Source organism: Hyla sarda, chromosome 2 (assembly GCF_029499605.1).
Source record: "Hyla sarda isolate aHylSar1 chromosome 2, aHylSar1.hap1, whole genome shotgun sequence".
Lineage (NCBI taxonomy): Eukaryota > Metazoa > Chordata > Amphibia > Anura > Hylidae > Hyla > Hyla sarda.
Genome location: NC_079190.1, coordinates 447,420,620 through 447,441,350, shown reverse-complemented (window position 1 = coordinate 447,441,350; position 20,731 = coordinate 447,420,620). Strand labels below are relative to the sequence as shown.

General features: G+C 45.7%; 1 protein-coding gene across 8 annotated transcripts in view; it reads left to right on the top strand.

Annotated features, from left to right (window-relative positions):
• Window positions 1-20,731, top strand: part of NSUN3 (NOP2/Sun RNA methyltransferase 3) — an 83,363-nt gene that overhangs the window by 12,236 nt on the left and 50,396 nt on the right. For 5 of the 8 annotated variants that reach the window (XM_056559330.1, XM_056559333.1, XM_056559327.1 and 2 more), the window contains 2 exons: window positions 132-231; window positions 1,217-1,551. In XM_056559330.1, coding sequence (XP_056415305.1) covers window positions 137-231; window positions 1,217-1,551 — 430 coding nt within the window. In that variant the 5' untranslated portion in view covers window positions 132-136. The remainder of the gene's footprint in view (window positions 1-131; window positions 232-1,216; window positions 1,552-20,731) is intronic. The other 3 variants (XM_056559328.1, XM_056559329.1, XM_056559334.1) reach the window with 1 other exon arrangement.

Below are 20,731 nucleotides of genomic sequence, written 5' to 3'. Positions count from 1 at the left end.
TGACGGTGCGTGGTCGTGACGTCATGACCGCCTGTTCCAAGCGTTCGGAACTTTTTGTTAGGGCAGCGGAGTACCCCTTTAAGTATTTTTTAACAATCCACATTTTTTGTGTGTTTTTGTGTCCTGTGCAGAACAGATGGCAAGACTGAAGAAACAGGTTTGCCGAGTGGTGCTGGATTACTTTGATAAAACATACACCAATGAACTGGGGGATCAGTGGCAAACAGTCAAGTAAGTTCAATAACTAAATAAATAGGACATGGCTGACAGAGGGGTTGACTCGGGGGGGGGGGGGGGGGATTAGAGGGTTGCCCGTTAGGGGGGGTGACAGGGGGATGAACAGGGGTGACAGAGGGATGGCCAAGGTGGACATGGATGACAGGGGGGTGGTCTTGGGAGACGGGGGGGGTGGTGACAGGGGGGTGGACAAGGATGACAAGGGGAATAAAAGAGGGGTGACAAAGGGACATAGGTGACGGGGGGTGGACATGGATGACGGGGGGGGGGGGGGTAGCAGAGTTCCACTGCATCTTCCCCTCTTCGTTGTAGCAGGGCACCATTTTCGTCTCACTGTGCCACAGTGGGGAGGGGGACGCTGAGTGGCGCTGTGTGCGCACTACACACGCAGGCTTCACTTCCCCCCTGCGGTGCTGTGAGTCTGGGGCTCGAAATAAAAAAAATAAAAAATTCACGGCAAAATCACCCCTGTTGGGAATCACTGGTTTAGAGCGTCGGGTGCAGCGCTGGAGGCTCGTGACGTCATGGTCACGCCCCGCCCGTGACATCAAGGCCACAGCCCCTCAATGCAAGTCTATGGGAGGGGGCATGACGGCAGTCACACCCCCTCCCATAGACTTGCATTGATGGGGCGTGGCAGTGACGTCACAAGTGTGGCGTGGCCTTGAAGTCACGAGCCTCCGCCCCGCATCGCCAGTCATCTGGCACGGAGCGAAGTTCATTCTGTGCACCAGATGTCTCGGGTGCCGCAGCCGAGATTGCGGTGGTCCCCAGAAGCGGGACCCCCGCGATCAGACACCTTATCCCCAATCCTTTAAATCAGGTTTCCTTCCTATTTTGCTCGGTTTGAACTTCAGCAAGTTGTTTTGGCCACGTCTACAAAGTGGCCAGTAATTGTATATGTGAATTGTTATAAGAAAATGCCTGTGTCTCTATGCTTCAAATGTCTTGTGTAACTATATCTATATATACCCAACAGGGAGGTGCTGACCACTCCTGGCCTCTGGCAGTATGCAGTGTTACTGAATAATTTCCAATGCAGTTTAGAGACCAAGAAACAACTATTGCTACATGGATACCAGCAGCTCACTCATCATACCTTTCCAGAATCATTGAACTGCTATATCAATAGGAATCCTGGAAAGTTTCCTTCTCAGCGCCATCAGACCGGCAGGATTAAAGGCTATTACATACTGAATGCCTCTTCCCTTCTGCCTGTACTGGCACTGGATGTCAAGCATGGAGAAAGCGTTCTGGATATGTGCGCTGCCCCCGGTGGCAAATCTGTAACACTGCTGCAGTGTGCATCACCAGGTAACTGGCTAGGATTGTCATAAAATCTGTTGAAAAGATTTTTTTCCCCCAGCAGATTGTAACATTTTTTTCTACCAAATCTTAAAATGTGTGTGCACACAGGTAATGTGGACCTTGACAAACCTCAACTCCCAGTGTTCGCTCCCTGAAGGGTTTATGCTCATTATTTGGAATCCGGATGAAATCACTAAATTGAGCTGCAGTGCCCATTATGGGATGCAGGTCTTTTGTAAAATCTTTAGCATGACAGCAAAGTTTCGAAGCCCAGCCTAAAGCCCTTAAAGGGGTATTCCTGGATTTTTCAAGGATTCTTATGTGATATTTGCCCCAATATTTATTTTATTTATTTATTTTTTTCAAATACTTTTTATTGAAATTTTTCAATGAACAATACAGTATGGTCAGTTAGTTACATGAGCCTCAAATGAGGCGGTATTCAAAATTTTCAACACGTAGACCGACACTGGTGCGCGTGACTTATACATGAATCCAAACAGTGTCAAACATCAAGGAACAATAAAACAATAAAACAAGTGCCAAATAGTGACTAGCATGTAACAGAGCCCGTAAGGCAGGATTGACCAACTAGATTTGTGTCTTCTTCAGGATTAAGTAAGTAACATATATCGTGATGCCTCATCCAGCAAATAACCTGTATTTACAAGTGATTGCTAGGTTCCTGGCTGAAGGGTGAATGTGTGGTAGGGGAGAATGAGATGACAGTCTATCTGTGGTTAACTTCCGTTTATATGTCTATGCAGTGCTCCGAAGCTGCCCAACATTCCCAGCGCCTCTGAAATGGTGTACACGACCCGCTCCTCTGGCTAAGATTTTTTCATATGAGTATGTAGTGTTGATTTTGGCAATTAATTGTGCAATGGTAGGTACATTTGTGGATTTCCAGTTGCTAACTAGAGTTATTTTGGCTAGAATGCAGATAATACAATAGAGGTCCCTTAAGTGACGTGGGAGTGTTTGTAAACATAAAAAGAGACAGATTCCTGCGTCCATGGGGGGGGGGGGGGGGGGCGATTCCCAATATCTCTTTCAATAATTCTTTGCAAGAGGACCAAAAAGGGGCAATAGTGTGACACTCCCATAAAATATGAGAGAGGGAGCCTCTCAGCCCACATCCCCTCCAACATAGGTGTGAAACCCCAGGGTACATCAAAAACAATCTGTCTGGTGTGTAGTACCACCTTAAAGTTGTTTTAATTGCCGACTCTAAGTGCGTGGAGCACTGAAAGGCGACAAGTGCCGATTTAAGAGCATGTTGCCACTCCTCCGTGGAGAAAGTTACCCGTATGTCTCTTTCCCATTGTTTCATCGGGTATGATTTAGTAAATTGGTGTGAGTGCAATAGACCATTGTACCAAAGTTTCAGTCCCTTGCACGGAGGAGACATCAATTGTTTGATCGCTCTGTAATTCCTAGGGACCGTTGATATTTGTAAGCTAGTAATAAAGTGGCGTATCTGCAAGTATTTGTAAAAATCAGTGTTGGGTAAATGGTAGATAGTTGGTGGAATGTTTGAAGAGTATGGTCCGTGTGCATATCTCTCAGTGATGTAATGCCCTGAGAAATCCAACGTCTCACATCGAGTCCAGGGATGATAATCTGCAGGAGAGAAAGTGGGATGTCCTCCATCAAGGCATAACCTGAGGAACTCGTGATCGTAATATAGGTAACCCAAGCTTCATAAGAGGCCTGAATCAATGGATTAATAATTTTTGGGGTGGGAATCTGCCAGAATGGGACAAACAGGAGGTCTTTAACATGTAAGGATGTCACAGAAGAATTTTCAAGTTCTACCCAAGGGGGTACATCAGAGCCGCTCCACCAACGCCTTAGCATGGAAACCAGAGTGGCAATGTGGTAATAATGCAAGTTAGGTGAGCCCAGGCCTCCATTGGGTTTAGTTCTCGTGAGTATCGATGCGGAGAGCCTAGGGTGGCCTCCAGCCCATATAAAAGATGTTAAAAGAGAATTAGCTTTAGAAAAAAAGGTAGAAGGAAGGGAGATGGGAAGGGTACGGAATAAATATAGGAACTTGGGAAGCAAGAACATCTTGAAAGACGCTATCCTCCCCACCCACGATATGTCAAAATTAGACATCCTGTCTATCTCTTTGGTCAACCCCACCAATAGTGGTTCATAGTTAGCAGCATACAATGATTTGTGCGGGAAGGTGAGTTTAATGCCTAGGTATTGCAAATGATCAGATCTCCAGTCAAACGGGTAATTTTGTTTCAGATACTTTAAAGTACCTGGGGGCAAGTTAACCGGGAGAGCCTGAGTTTTGGTTTCATTAAGCTGATAATAAGAAAGGGAGCCAAACTCTTTGATACTGTCCATCACCGTCGGCAATGAGACAAGAGGTTCAGTAAGGGTCAAGATCACGTCATCCGCATAAAGCGTAATAACATGTGGCCCACCAGTCGTGTTAATTCCGGTGATCGCAGGGTTTGAGCGAATCACCTGTGCTAACGGTTCCATGGACAGTATGTAGAGCAGAGGGGACAGGGGGCATCCCTGTCTGTAACCATTTGAGACCGGAAATGAGTCAGACAAGGAGTCATTAGCAAAAACTCGGGCAGAAGGAGTGGAATATAAAGCGGAAAGAGCCCCAACTATAGGTCCAGTAAAACCCATGCTATCTAGGACAGAGAATGCATAAGACCACCGAAGGCGATCGAAGGACTTCTCAGCATCGAGTGCCACCAGCAAAGCGGGAAGGCCACTACGCTCCAAATGTGACATGAGATTCAACAGACGTCTGGTGTTGTCCGAAGCCTGGTGCCCGGTAACAAAACCAGCTTGATCTAAGTTGATTAGTGATGGTAATACCAGGGAAAGGCGGGTAGCAATTATTTTAGCGAATATTTTAACGTCTTGGTTAAGGAGAGAGATTGGGCAGAAGTTTTTGGGCGTATCAGGGGATTTTCCTGGTTTTGGCAGTGTAATGATAGTGGCTTGAAGGTTCTCTGCGGGGAGTGAACTATTATCCATGGCCATCTGGCATAATTTCAAGAGGTAAGGGGCCAGTAAATCTTTAAACTTTTTATAATAGGAGTTTACAAACCCGTCGGGACCTGGGGCTTTATAAGAGGGGAGAGAGTTGATGGTGTCTAATACTTCGGAGAGAGTCAGGGGGCTGTTAAGTTGTTCGAGTTGTTGTGGTGTCAACGATGGGAGATGTAGCCTGCTAAGATATCTCTGAGTGGCGGTGGATAAATCCGGTGGGGTAGGGATTGAGGTATGTAGATTGTATAAGTGTTCGTAAAACGTTTTAAATCCGTTCGCTATGTCTCGAGGGGTATAAAGCTTCTCATTTGTGATGGGGTGGAGTAGGTAGGGGATTCTAGATTTAATCAGACGTTGTTTTAAACGATTAGCCATCAGTTTGCCCGCTTTGTTGTTTTGAGAATAGTAAGTCGCTTGTAGTTTGCGATGTGATTTTTCATACGCCGATAGTAACCAACATCGTAAATCTCTACGGTGTTTTGTCACCTCTTCCGCATGCTGGGCAGTTGGGGTTGTTTGGTTAATTTCCTCAGCCTGTTTTAATTTAGTTAATACGTCTGTCACTAGTTCTAAGTGTTTTTTTTCAGGAGAGCACCGTATTTGATACAGCAGCTTCTGATCACTGTCTTGTGGCAGTTCCAAAGTAAGACGTGGTCGTCCGTGGAAACCTTGTTGAGGGTAAAATATTCCGATATGTCAGTTGCTAGTTGAGTGGCGTATGTCGGGTTTGACCATATAAATGGGTTGCTTCGCCACGAGTAAGAAGGGGGGGTCAGTCAGTTGGAGTGATGTAGCGGCATGATCCGACCACTTAATAGAGTCAATACTGGAAGACACAGCGTGGGGTAGTATGGCCTTGTCGACTAAAAACATATCTATCCTAGAGTAGGTGTTATGAACCCCGGAGAGAAAAGTGTATGCCCTCTCTGTAGTGGGATGAATCCTCCAAATGTCGTACATTTCATGTTCCCATAGGAAAGTGGAAAGGGAGGGAGAATGTAAGCGATAGAGTGAAGTAGAATCTATGGAGGGGTCAACTGTAATGTTAAAGTCCCCACATATGAGTAGTGAACCCCAAATGTTTTTGCGGACCCGTCTGAGTAGGCGGCCAATGAAACGGAGTTGGCCCACATTAGGCGCGTACACAGAGAGGATTGTTAGTTGCTTGGCATTGATGGAGCAGCGTAAGATTACGTACCGGCCCTGCGGATCAGCGGTGACATCCCTCAATACAAAGGAGACAGTGTTTTTGATTGCGATCATAACTCCTCTGGACTTCGAGCTATAATGAGAGTGGAAAATATATTGGTAAGCCGGGTGTTTGATCCTGTATGCATCTTTAGCCAGTAAATGCGTCTCTTGGGCGCATAAGACATCACAGCCCAATTGTTGGGCCTCCCTCCAAAGGTATGATCGTTTATGGGGTGCGTTTAAACCATTCACGTTTATGCTAGAGATGGTAATCACTATGACTTACTAAGTAACACATTGCTATGCATGATATGGTGGTTAGAGAAATGAATATAGGAGACAGAGCGCATCTCCCAGCCAGCATGCGCCCGTCTATTGCAAATGGACAAAGCATCAGAGATAATAATATAAGGCAACGTCACTACATTGACAAAAACAAAACAAGTAAAGAAGAAAAACATGGTAATTACACCACAAAACACAGAGAAAAGAAAACACACAGGGTGTGAGGACACCCTAAACCTTGTGGGGTGAAAGTCCATTCCGAAGCCAAAGGCACATAGCCACCGCATCGGAGCCCGAACTGTCCAGGATATAAGGATCTGCCGTGGAGATTTTCAAGTAGGAGACCATGGTTTGTCCACACGAGCTGGTTTGGTGCGGTGCACCACATTGAGATCCCAGGAGTGGAGTAAAGCTGTTCCCTCTTCTATGGAACGTATGACATGGAGAGAGTTGTCACGTCTGATTAAGAGGCGCACCGGGAATCCCCAGCGGTAGGGAATGTTAGCTGAGCGGAGAGCTGTAGTAACCGGTGCCAGTGCTCGTCGTGCTTGGAGAGTGGGAGCGGATAAATCCGCGTAGACGGAAACATGATGAAATGGTGCAGGGAGTCCATTGTTGCGTCTGGTGAACTCCAGGAGACGTTCTTTGATCCCAAAAAAATTAATACGTGCTAGTACATCACGTGGAACAGAGTCCTCCAAGTGCTTGGGGCGAGGAATGCGGTGCGCCCTGTCAACCTCCAGATCTCTGGGGGTAGATGTAGGAAGAACTGCTTTCAGTAGAGATCGTACGTAATCCGGAATCTCTGCAGGAGACACCGTTTCTGGAATACCGTGCAACTTTATATTGTTGCGGCGGCTCCTGTCTTCTAGATCCGCTACCTTGGATTTAAGAGCAGCGATTTCATCTTCCATATTGTTTTGAGAATCTATTAAAGAGTTGTGGGACTCTGCAAATTCCCCAAACTTTGTTTCTAGGTGATCCACTCTGTTACCTAGGTCAGTGATTTCAGACTGTAAAGGGTTAACCACTCTTTGGACATCCTGGAGGAAGGTGGTTCTCAACAGTAACAGCATGTCTTTCATAGTCACATCTGTGAGCTGCTGGCCAGTGACAAGGAGGTCAGCTAGGGGATCTGCCTGGACATCTTGATTTAAGATACTGCTGTCCTTACTGTTGTCTCTAGTGGGTGTATAAGTAGGGTCTGTAAATGGCCGACCTGAAGGAGCTTTGGGTGAGGGGACCGCCCCCCTTGTCGTTTCTCCTAGCAGTGTATCAGCACAATGGTGGTCCGGGCCTTCATCTTCCTCAGCTGCCCAGGACCGGGGAGAAGAGGGCTTACCCGTGTCGCCGACGTCCTCAGCAGCCGCCGGGATGGATCTGAGCTCCGGATCAGTGGAGGACCTGCGGCTCCGTGCAGGTAGTGGTGAGCTGCGGCCGTTGATTGAGTGCGGCTAGGGATCCCGGAGAGCGGGTAGATGCGGAAGGCTGACAAGCGCCATCTTGAGAACGGGAGGCGCGCGGCACAAAGCTGAATTTTTTCAGCGTCCCGTCCAGGCTTGCGGCGTCTCACCGGCATTGTCTTGGGTGCATTAGGGCTCGGTGGGTGTCTGTAATTCACGGCAGAACGCTGGGTTTTAGTCGCTTTAGCAGGGCAGTGAGAGGAGCTCCTTTAGCCTGCGACCATCCGCCTCGGCAGCCAGACCACGCCCCCCCAATGTTTATTTTTAACAGCATACAAAATTAGTGCCTTCTCAGGTTTTCCCAGGTTGCAGTGTGGCCCGAGACATTACATCACTTGTCAGGTGTTAAAAAGGAGCCTGTCTGCTTCAATGGTTAACCCACCGCTGGGTGAGAAGGAGATCATTCAACACAGGGCTGCAGGGAATTGTTGTCTCATGAACAGCACGCATAGCTCAACTGTGCTACAATAGGTGGGGTGACTGATGTGTGGGAGGAAGGAAAGGGACCTCACATTTACAAACAAGGGATCCTGGGACTTAGAGTTGGAAGGAGGGAACTTCAACAGGAAACAGCTATTTCACAAAAAGAAAGCAGTAGCATAAGGGTGCGTTCCCACCTGGCGTATACGCAGCGTATTTCACGCTGCGCAAAATTTACGGCAGCAGCAGGAAATACGCTGCATATTCCTCGTTCACTATACACACAGGGCTTTCCGGCGGCAGCCTTATGTGTGCAGTGAGTTTTGGAGGCTGAGCGGCGCGTTACAGTCACGCGGCACACGGCTCCGCCTCCAAAACTCACTGCACACATAGGGCTGCCACGGGAAAGCCCTGTGTGTATAGTGAGCGAGGAATACACAGCGTATTTCCCGCTGCTGCCGTAAATTTTGCACAGCAAGAAATACGCTGCGTATATGCCAGGTGGGAAGGTGTAGTTTTTCCCTGTCTGACCACAGTGCTCTCTGCTGCCACCTATGTCTGTGTCAGGAATTGTCCAGAGCCAAAAAAACGGATAGAACAGTATGGGAAAAAGTAAACTGTATGCGTTTTTAAACTGTATACTCTTTTTAAAAGTGCATACAGTTCCGTCCGTTTTTATAAAAAAAAAAAACATAAGTTTTTGAAAATGTTGTCCATTTTTAATGGGAGGGATGTTGGGTGGGGACTTTAGGATGCAAATGCGCATGTGCAAAGTAAAAACCGTATACGGTTTCCCGTATGGAACTGTATACATGTGTGTTTCCCATTGATGTCCATGCTAAAAAAAATAAAAATAAACGTATGCGGTTGCAGTACGGTTTTTAAACCGGAGACAAAAACATGGTCAACCACGGTTTTGACTCCGGTTTAAAAACCGTACTGCAACCGCATACATTTTTTTTAACATTGACGTCAATGGGAAACGCACATGTATACAGTTCCATACGGGAAACCATGTACGATTTTCACTTTGCACATGCGCATTTGCATCCTAAAGTTCCCACCCAACACCCCTCCCATAAAAAATGCACAACATTTTCAAAAACATGTTTTTTTTTTTTTTTTTATAAAAACGGACGGAACTGTATGCACTTTTAAAAAGAGTATACAGTTTAAAAACGCATATGGTTTACTTTTTCCCATACTGTTCCATCCGTTTTTTTTGCCATACGGTTTTCTTTAGAAAAACTGATTGAAAACAGTATGGCAAAAACGTGATGTGAATCCAGCTTAACATTATCTGGAGGTGGATTTGAGGCTTTTTATTGTAAGGCTGGGTTCACACGTTTTTCAACTACGGTTCCCGCATACGTTTTCTATCAAAAACCGTATGGGAAAAAAACTGTTGGAACAGTATGGGAAAAAGTTAACCGTATGCGTTTTTAAACCGTATACTGTTTTCAAAAGTGCATACAGTTCCGTCCGTTTTTTTTTATTTTTTTTTAAACATACGTTTTTGAAAATTCTTTCCATTTTTAATGGGAGGGGTCTTGGGTGGGGACTTTAGGATGCAAATGCGCATTTGCAAAGAAAAAATGCATATGGTTTCGCCGTATGGAACCGTATACATGTGCGTTTTCCATTGACGTCCATGTTAAAAAAAAAAAGGTATGCGGTTGCAATACGTTTTTAACCCTGAGTCAAACCGGTGGTTGAACACTGTTTGGAGTACTGTTAAAAACCGTATTGCAAGCAAACCGTACGCAACCGTATGCATCAGAGTGCATACGGTTTGCAATGCTTTGCCTATGTATACCGTTTTCAATACCATTCCATACGTTTTCACTAATGAAAACGTATGCGGGAACCGTAGTTGAAAAGCGTGATGTGAACCCAGCCTAACCTGACTAGTAGAGATGAGCGAACTTACAGTAAATTCGATTTGTCACGAACTTCTCGGCTCGGCAGTTGATGACTTTTCCTGCATAAATGAGTTCAGCTTTCAGGTGCTCCCGTGGGCTGGAAAAGGTGGATACAGACCTAGGAGACTCTTTCCTAGGAATGTATCCACCTTTTCCAGCGCACCTGAAGGCTGAACTAATTTACGCAGGATAAGTTATCAACTGCCGAGCTGAGAAGTTTGTGATGAATCGAATTTACTGTAAGTTCGCTCATCTCTACTGACTAGGTCAGGGCTCTGGTGAGCGGATAATGTTCAGAATAACTTTATTATAATTCACCTTTTCTATTCTGTGTCTATTTGCAATCGCGATCATTTGTATATTAATGAAGGACCTCATTATGCAGATTAGCCCTGCCATATTTTTTTCAGCCATTTATCTTTCACGGTTTGTAGCGATGACCCTTCTCTACCTGCGGTTATACGGACATATTGCAGTCTCACAAATGACATTTTGGAGAGAGTGATAGTGGAGTCAGTCGGGCGCATGGGGGACTCTAATCCTTATCCAGCTGCCAAGATCAACTCACTTGTCAGAATCTTTGCTGTGCACCCGCGCAGTCGGCTGATAACTGCGTCTGAAGTGCATCTCTCCGGCAGTGATTAATGTTACACTGTGTCAGGTAGGAATTGCTTAGTAGGACATTATGGGGAAATGAGCTGAATGAGACAGGACCACTTTCTGTAACCGCATCAGCATTTTCCATATTTTTACTCTGTAATTAAATGGCAGTAAGTTCCTGAGCATTTTACCTTCCACTAATTGTTTTTACATTCTCTTTTTTTTTTATTTCAAGGTGCATTAATAGGTCTTCTGCTGGCTCCAGAGTTCTTTGGAAAAAACTTTAGTATCATCACAATTGTATTAGTATATATTACTAATAACAGCCACGACCTTGATATATTCTTAGATGACCTTGGTTTTGGTATTGCCATGTGTTTTTATTTATTCATTTATTTATTATAAGAGAATATTGTAGTGGTTCTTGTGTATGTCTTGTGCTTACCTGTTTTAGCTGATTGGTAGGCATGGAATTGATTCCATGTTTGTTTTTTTTATATTTTTTTTGCAATTCCACACTGACATAATCGTGTCTACATTTCCAATAAATAGCCAAATGTGTTACTAGTGCTGGAGTTTACCCAGGTGAACTTATTAGACTCATAAGTGGGTTGGGGTCAGTTCACATAATGTGCAGTTTTTATTTATTTATTTATTTATTTATTTATTTTTTATTCAGATTCCGTTGTAGAGAAATATTGCCATGAGGCTAAATTGATTTGACCAAGAATCACAATTCATTTTTTTTTTTTTGGGAAGATTTAAAGTCTTTGGGCTGCGTTCACACTGCATTTTTCAAAAATGTTTACATGATTTTGGCTGTTTTTGTTTGCAATTTTCAAAAATTGTTGTACAAATGAGACATTTTTACTGTTGCTTTCACAGTTGCAGTACAATATCACCATTTTTGCCACGATGTTCAAAAAACATGGCAAAAATAGCTAAAACACGGCACAAAAACTCAATGTGTGAACACAGCCTTTGGAGAGGTGTATAAGTACTATATACTAATTCCATAGAAATAACAGAAGGAGCAGGGAGGGAAGGGGTGGGATCTAAGAGTTAATAGGAGGGGATCTGGTAGTTGAGGATGTCATCCTGTAGTTCACAGGAAGTCAGCTGACCCAGACCTGACATCCCCTGACGCTTATTAAGCACAGTGGACCAGATAGATCAAACTGTGCGAGAGAAAAAGTGGAGAGATTTTCCCCCAGCAACAAATTTTCTCCCAGCTGTGATTGGTTGCTGTGGGAAAATCTCCACTTTTTCTCTCACACAGTTTAATAAATCTAGGCCAGTAAGTTTTTGTGGGTGAGACAGATGATCACATGACAAAGTTACATTAAAGGGGTATTCCAGATTTTTTTTTTTTACCATATATGCCGACGTATAAGACAACTGGGCGTATAAGACGACCCCCAACTTTTACAGTTAAAATATAGAGTTTGGTATATACTCGCCGTATAAGACTACCCCTTCTACCGCGATGTACAGTACCTTGTAGTTCCCCCCACATCAGGTAGGCAGTATAGTTCCCCTACATTAGGTAGGCAGTATAGTTCCCCCACATTAGGTAGGCAGCATGTTCCCCCACATTAGGTTGCAGTTCCCCCATATTAGGTTGGCAGTTCCCCCACATTAGTAGGCAGTTCCCCCACATTAGGTTGCAGTTCCCCCACATTAGATTGTAGTTCCCCCACATTAGGTCGGCAGTTACCCCACAATAGTAGGCAGCTCCCCCACATTAGGTCAGCAGTTCCCCCACATTAGTAGGCAGCTCCCCCACATTAGGTCAGCAGTTCCCCCACAATAGTAGGCAGCTCCCCCTTATTAGGTCAGCAGTTCCCCCACAATAGTAGGCAGCTCCCCCCACATTAGGTCAGCAGTTCCCCCCACATTAGGTCAGCAGTTCCCCCCCCACATTAGGTCAGCAGTTCCCCCCCCCACATTAGGTCAGCAGTTCCCCCCCCACATTAGGTCAGCAGTTCCCCCCCCACATTAGGTCAGCAGTTCCCCCCCACATTAGGTCAGCAGTTCCCCCACAATAGTAGGCAGCTTCCCCCACATTAGGTCAGCAGTTCCCCCCACATTAGGTCAGCAGTTCCCCCCCACATTAGGTCAGCAGTTCCCCCACAATAGTAGGCAGCTCCCCCCACATTAGGTCAGCAGTTCCCCCACATTAGGTCGACAGTTCCCCCACAATAGTAGGCAGCTTCCCCCACATTAGGTCGGGAGTTACCCCACATTAGGTCGAGAGTTACCCCCCATTAGTAGGCAGCTCCCCCACATTAGTAGACAGTCCCCCCCCCCCCCCTCACAGACATACAGCCTCCAGCCATATACAATGTATGGCTGGAGGCTGTATGTCTATACTGCCCCCACAGTGTTCTGATTACCGCTCCTCCGGCCCGGGGTCACCATCTACTGCTATGGACCATAGCAGCAGTCCCGGGCCTGTAGGAGCGGTGACCGGATCACTGAAGAAGATGACGCGCCGCCGGTCACTCACCAGGCCCCGGCCGGCGTGGGTCCTCCTGCGATGGTCCTGCGGTCCTCCTGGTCCTCCTGCGTCTCTATGGTCGCAGTAGGATGTCACTGACGTCCCCTGTGTACAACCATAGAGGCGGAGAAGCGGAGGAGGACCGCAGAAGGACACGCGCCGGTCGGGGAATGGTGAGTGACCAGCAGACATCCCTATGTCCCGAAAAGATCTTTCAAGACACAGGAATGTCCGGCATAGGAAAAGCTATGATTATCTGCTCCCGTGATACTAAAAACCAGGGTGGCTCCAGATGTTGTGTAACTACAACTACCAGCATGCCCGGACCGGCAAAGGCTGTCCGGGCATGCTGGGAGTTGTAGTTTCACAACAGCTGGAGACACCCTGGTTTTTAGTATCAGTAATTAATTTTTATCTGCTCTGGGCAGATAGTCATAAGTTTTCCTATCCCGGACCCCAATACCCGGCATATATGACGACCCCCGACTTTTCAGAAAAAAGGTCGGGGTTAAAAAGTCGTCTTATACGCCGGAATATACACCATAAGGTGATTTTAGTAAGTACCTGGCAGTACCTGGTACCTGGACATGCTTAGGAAGGATCTGTGCTTGTCTTGGGGCTAAATGGCTATGTCATGAGATTACCATAACACTGTGGCTAGCTTTTTGTGAACTTGTATTTCCTGCTTCACTTTTCTTTTTTTTTTACTTCAAATCCCACAATTCCATTTTCCTCCCTCCCACACATCAGACACCCCACCCATTGAAACATAAATGAGCTGCATCCATTCAAAAGATCTGTGGTTTTCAATCAGGGTGCCTACAGCTGTTGCATTAGTTGCAGATTGATCCCTCTACCCATTGAAGCAGACAGGCTCCCTGTCATCAGCTGACTAGTGAGTCAGGTCTCGGCCGCATTGCAAGCTGGGAAAAATCTGAGACAACAGTCATTTTTTATGCTTATAACAATAAATATTGGAGTGAAAATCACTGAAGAATTGTGAGAAAACGTCAAACACAGGTACAGACACTATATTATGAACTACACTAACTTTACAGCCCCTGTAGCATAGTCAAATAAAAATAAATTCCTGGACTACCCCTTTAAGTTCATTAGTCCGCTATACTCTGGGGCTACAACGCCTCTCCCTGCTTACATCATGTCAGCTCCTCCTGTTGATTGACACACAGGACTCGAATGTCTGGTGTAGTTATCTTGTGCATGTGCGGTCAGTGTGTCACTAGAGGTAGGGAGGGAGCGAGCTCTCTGCCTCTAGCTATAACAATGCATTAAAGGGGTACTCCCGTGGAAAACTTTATTTTTTTTATTTTTTTATTTTTTAAATCCACTGGTGCCAGAAAGTTAAACAGATTTGTGAATCACTTCTATAAAAAAAATCTTAATCCTTCCAGTACTTTTTAGGGGCTGTATACTAAAGCGAAATTCAAAAAAGAAATGCATTTCCTCTGATGTCATGACCACAGTGCTCTCTGCTGACCACTGCTGTCCATTTTAGGAACTGTCCAGAGCAGGATATGTTTGCTATGGGGATTTTCTCCTGCTCTGGACAGTTCCTAAAATGTACAGCAGAGGTCAGCAGAGAGCACTGTGGTCATGACATCAGAGGAAATGCATTTCTTTCTTTGATTTCTCTTTAGAATACAGCCCCTAAAAAGTACTTGAAGGATTAAGATTCTTTAATAGAAGTCATTTACAAATCATTTACAAATCTGGCACCAGTTGTTTAAAAAAAAAAAAGTTTTCCACGGGAGTACCCCTTTACCCCTTAAGGACCAAGGACGTTCTGGAACGTCCCCGCACCCTCGGCTTTAAGGACCAGAACGTCCTGGTGTTTCTCCGGTCTCTGCCGCATGCCGGGCAGAGATCGGAACGGCATGTCTGCTGTAATCGCTCAGCAGGCATGCCGTGCAAATGCCTAGGGGGGTCCCGGGACGCAAGCTATCTTCGGCAATTCGGGTCATTCAGGTCACTTGTGACCCGATGACCTGGTAATAAATGGTGATCGGCGGTGTACAATTCACCGCCAATCACCTGCCGTTGCTGGGGAGCGGTGACAATTTTGTCACCGCCCCAGCAACGCTGCTATTGGCCGGCGATCATCCAGCCACTAGCAGTGCGGCAGAGGAGGGGTTAACAGTCCCTTCCCGTTGCTGCACCCGCTCTCTGCTCGTAATTCCCCCCCTCAGAGCTCCGGAGCCCCCTCAGGAGCCTTAGAATAGGGACAGCGGATTGCAGGGACAGGTAGGATTTAATAAAGTAAAAAAAGTTTATAAAAAAAGTTCCCCCCCCCAGCCCCCTAATAGGTCCCCAAGGGTTTGATCCCTGACCCCGGGTCCTATTAGGGGTTCAGGGAGCTGCGTGCGCCATCCATTTTTTTTTGTTGTGGCCGCAGCTATTTTTTTTCTTTTAGTAAAAAACAAATCCCCCCCCCCGACCCCCTAATAGGTCCCCCAGGGTCCTATTAGGGTCTGATCCCTTACCCCGGGTCCTATTAGGGGTTCAGGGAGCTGCGCTTGCCACCCCTTTTTTTTTGGGCCGCAGCTTTTTTTTTTCTATTACTGTTATTACACTTTTTACACCAAGTACCACACACTACATACTTCCCCGCACACACCCCCTCCCCCCGCCACTGCCCCCCCCCCCCCCCGCCACTGTAGAAAAAAGGCGATGGCCCGCCGGGCATTTTCGGCAGCGGAGGCTTATGCTTTTTTAGCCTCCGACTCCGAATCTGCCAGTGAGGACGAGGAAGATCCTACATTTTTGTGTTCTTCCTCGCCCTCCTCATCATCTAGTAGTGATGATGAGTCCCCTGTGCGGCAGCAGAGACGCCGCCAGGCGAGGCCACGCACCCCCCATGAGAGTGACCCAGTGGCCGACACTAGTACGAGTGGCAATGCCGCTCGTAATAGGAGTCCGGCCCCCCAGACAAGTGCATCGGAGCCCCCTTCCGGTAACCCTGTCTGGAGCCCCCCAGAGTGTTATCAGCCACGGATTCCTGAGTTTGTTGGCGACTCAGGAATCCGGATTGACCATGCTGGCTTCACTGATCTGGACTTTTTAAAGTTTTTTTTTCAGTGACAGCCTGGTCACTCACATGGTGGAGCAAACGAACTTGTATGCCCAGCAGTTCATTGCCCACCACCCCGATTCGCTTTTGGCCAGGCCCAATGAATGGCGCGCCATTGATGCAGCAGAAATTAGGACATTTTGGGACCTCACGCTGCATATGGGCCTGGACAAAAAACCAAGTGCTCGTCATTACTGGAGTGGGGACGTTCTCTATCAGACCCCGCTTTACAGTATGGCGATGACACGGAGGCGATTCGAAGCCATTCGGAAATGCCTGCATTATGCAGATAATGCGGCATGTCCGCCCCGAGGTGATCCCGCCCATGACCGGCTTTACAAAGTGAGGCCGGTCATCGATCACTTTGGGGCCAAATTTTTGGAGGCCTACGTACCGCTCAGCGACCTCTCGGTAGATGAGTCTCTCATCAGTTTTAAGGGGAGACTCATCTTCTGCCAGTATATTCCCTCGAAGCGGGCGCGGTATGGCGTGAAACTCTGCAAACTTTGCGAGAGTACCTCCGGGTACACTTGCAAATTTAGAGTATATGAGGGATGAGATTCCCGTATTGAACCCCCAGAATGTCCCCCCACTCTGGGTGTTAGCGGGAAACTCGTTTGGGACCTTGTGCACCCATTTCTGGATAAGGGTTTCCACGTTTACGTGGATAACTTTTATACCAGCATCCCTCTGTTCAAATCCCTTTCCGCCAGATCCACGTCCGCTTGTGGGACCGTGCGGAAGAACCAGAGAGGCCTCCCTCAAAATTTTGCTAAGACGCCTATCCCCAAGGGTGAGTCCTGTGCCCTCACCCATGATAACCTGTTGTTGGTGAAGTATAAGGATAAGAAGGATGTCCTTATGCTGACCACTATTCATGGGAACGGCAGCACCCCTGTCCCTGTGCGAGGTACCGTGGTACCGGTCCTCAAGCCTGATTGTATTCTGGACTACAATCGGTATATGGGGGGAGTTGATCTCTCAGATCAAGTGCTCAAGCCATACAACGCCATGCGGAAAACACGGGCATGGTACAAAAAAGTTGCGGTCTACTTGGTACAGGTTGCCATGTACAACGCTTTTGTACTATCCCAGTACGCTGGCAACACAGGGACATACCTCCAGTACCAAGAAGAAGTCCTAAGGTTCCTGATCTTTGCTGACCGGGAAAGATCAGGCCGGACTTTCCAAGGGTCTGGAGTTATAGGTGCCAGGATCGTCCCAGGCCAACACTTTCCAGGTGAGGTCCCCCCCCAGTGGAAAGAAGGGACAATCCTATAAAAAATGCAGAGTGTGTTACAGGAAGGGGAGATGGAGGGACACCGCCATTCAGTGTGACACTTGCCCAGATAATCCGGGCCTCTGCATAGGCTGCTTCAGAGAGTATCGCACTTCCATGGAGCCCTAAATTTTCCCTTCTTATTAGAATTTTACATAATTTGACCAATGTACCAAGACCAGAGTACATTCCAAAATATAACCCCCATAAATCACTAAATTGCCCAAAAAACCCTTAATTAAAAAAAAAAAATAAAAAAAAACCTGATAAGGCCTCTGGGGGTGTTTTGTCAAAAATGGGTCATAGGTCACTGAGTCACTATCATCGGGGACTTTTTTATGTTGCCTCAAATGTGCAGCGCTCTCTCCACCTGAGTGGGTGTGCATTTGAGGCAACAGGTTAGGGACGGCCACACACATCACATTCCCAGAATGATGATTCAGAGCATAGGGTTTGGGGCGGGCATATTTTTTTTAGTTTCGGCTATGCTCTTGGTCATCATTCTGGGAGCATATCCTGTTTTATTATGTTTTATAATTTTCTGGCCCACTGTACCCCATATTATGGGCCTCTGTACCCCACCTGTCTACCCCAGTTACTTCCCGTTGCCCCATATAGTGTTCCCCTATTTTAGGGCTCAGTGCTCCCCCCATTAACGCTCCTTGAGGGGGGTCCCATATCCTGGCTCCATATCAAGCTCAAGGTCCCTGACTGCGCTCCCACTCAAGCAAGACCTGCTGTGCACCCGCCAAGCCTAAATCATCATAAAATAAGGTATGTCCTTACTCCCAAAAAATGTATTTACAAATTGTGGGGTGTCTTTTCTGCTATTAACCCTTGTAAAAATGTAAAATTTTGGGGGAAACACACATTTTTGTGATATTTTTGCAAATGTGACTACTTCTCTTCTGAGCATTGTAGTTCGCCCGTAGTGCATTTGACGTCCACTTATGGGGTACCTCCATACTCAGAAGAGATGGGGTTACAAATTTTGGGGGGGTCTTTTATACTATTAACCCTTGCAAAAATGTGAAATTTGTGGGGAAACCCACATTTTAGTGAAAAAAAATTTTTTTTTACATATGCAAAAGTCGTGAAACCCCTGTGGGATATTAAGGTTCACTTTACCCCTTTTTACATTCCAAAAAGCCAAATGTGACTACTCCTCTTATGTAGTGCACCAGCAGAGGACTTTTCACCCCCCTATGGGTTGTTTTCTGAATTGGGAGAAATTGGGCTTCAAATTTTGGGGGGTATTTTCTGCTTTAACCCTTTGTAAAAATGAAAAATGTTTGGGAAACCAAGCATTTTTGGTAAAATGTTTTATTTATTTTTACATATGCAAAAGTCGTGAAACCCCTGTGGGGTATTAAGGTTCACTTTACCCCTTGTTACGTTCCACAAGGGGTCTAGTTTCCAAAATATAATGCCATGTGTTTATTTTTATTTTTTTTTTGCTGTCCTGGCACCATAGGGGCTTCCTAAATGCGCCATGCCCCCAGAGCAAAATTTGCTTCCAAAAAGCCAAATGTGACTACTCCTCTTTTGAGACCTGTAGTGCGCCAGCAGAGCACTTTTCACCCCCCTATGGGGTGTTTTCTGAATCGGGAGAAATTGGGCTTCAAATTTTTGGCAGTATTTTCTGCTTTAACCCTTTGTAAAAATGAAAAATTTTTGGAAAACCAAGCATTTTCGCTAAAATATATATATATTTTTTTTAAATATGCAAAAGTCGGTAAACCCCTGTGGGGTATTAAGGTTCACTTTACCCCTTGTTACATTCAGCAAGGGGTCTAGTTTACAAAATATAATGCCATGTTTTTTTTTTTTTTTGCTGTCCTGGCACCATAGGGGCTTCCTAAATATGCGGCATGCCCCCAGAGCAAAATTTGCTTCCAAAAAGCCAAATGTGACTACTCCTCTTCTGAGACTTGTAGTGCGCCAGCAGAGCACTTTTCACCCCCATATGGGGTGTTTTCTGAATCAGGAGAAATTGGGCTTCAAATTTTGGGGGGTATTTTTTGCTTTAACCCTTTGTAAAAAATGTAAAATTTTTGGGAAACCAAGCATTTTGGGTAAATTATCGTTATTTATTTATTTATTTTTTAACATATGCAAAAGTCGTGAAACCCCGGTGGGGTATTAAGGTTCACTTTACCCCTTGTTACGTTCCTCAAGGGGTCTAGTTTCCAAAATATGATGCCATGTGGTTTTTTTTTTTTTGCTGTCCAGGCACCATAGGGGCTTCCTAAATGCGGCATGCCCCCAGAGAAAAATTTGCTTCCAAAAAGCCAAATGTGACTACTCCTCTTCTGAGACCTGTAGTGCGCCAGCAGAGCACTTTTCACCATCATATGGGGTGTTTTCTGAATCGGGAGAAATTGGGCTTCAAATATTGGGGGGTATTTTCTGCTATTACCCTTTTTAAAAATGTAAAATTTTTGGGAAAACAAGCATTTTATGTAAAAAAAAAGTGTTAAAGTAGAATATGCCACGAAAAAACAATTTCGGAATCAGAATGATAACTAAAAGCATTCCAGAGTTATTAATGTTTAAAGTGACAGTGGTCAGATGTTCAAAAAACGCTCTGGTCCTAAGGTGTAAAATGGCCTGGTCCTTAAAGGGGTATTCCAGGCAAAACCTTTTTTTATATATATATCAACTGGTTCCGGAAAGTTAAACAGATTTGTAAATTACTTCTATTAAAAAATCTTAATCCTTCCAATAGTTATTAGCTTCTGAAGTTTTCTGTCTAAATGCTCAATGATGATGTCACGTCCCGGGAGCTGTGCATGATGGGAGAATATCCTCATAGGAACTGCACAGCTCCCGGGACGTGAGTCATCAGAGAGCAGTTAGACAGAAAACAACAACTCAACTTCAGAAGCTAATAACTATTGGAAGGATTAAGATTTTTTTAATAGAAGTAATTTACAAATCTTGAAGCAAAGAGAAATGGTAGAAAAAGTCGGCAGACTCACCAAAGACTTCTTTTCCAGGGTAATTTCTTTATTTCATACTCACATATAAAAAGTAGATACAAAAGGTGGGAGAGAGGGATCACAGTGGGGGGTATTCACTGTCTGGCGACAGACTCTGTTTCGCTCGGTACTCGAGCTTCTTCTGGCCTGTTCAGGCCAGAAGAAGCTCGAGTACCGAGCGAAACAGAGTCTGTCGCCAGACAGTGAATACCCCCCACTGTGATCCCTCTCTCCCACCTTTTGTATCTACTTTTTATATGTGAGTATGAAATAAAGAAATTACCCTGGAAAAGAAGTCTTTGGTGAGTCTGCCGACTTTTTCTACCATTTCTCTTTGCTTCAAGATTTGTGATTCACCACTTACAGTCAGAGCACCATCAACACTTCGGGGAGCACTCCTACACGTCCCATAGTCCAGTAACGTGAG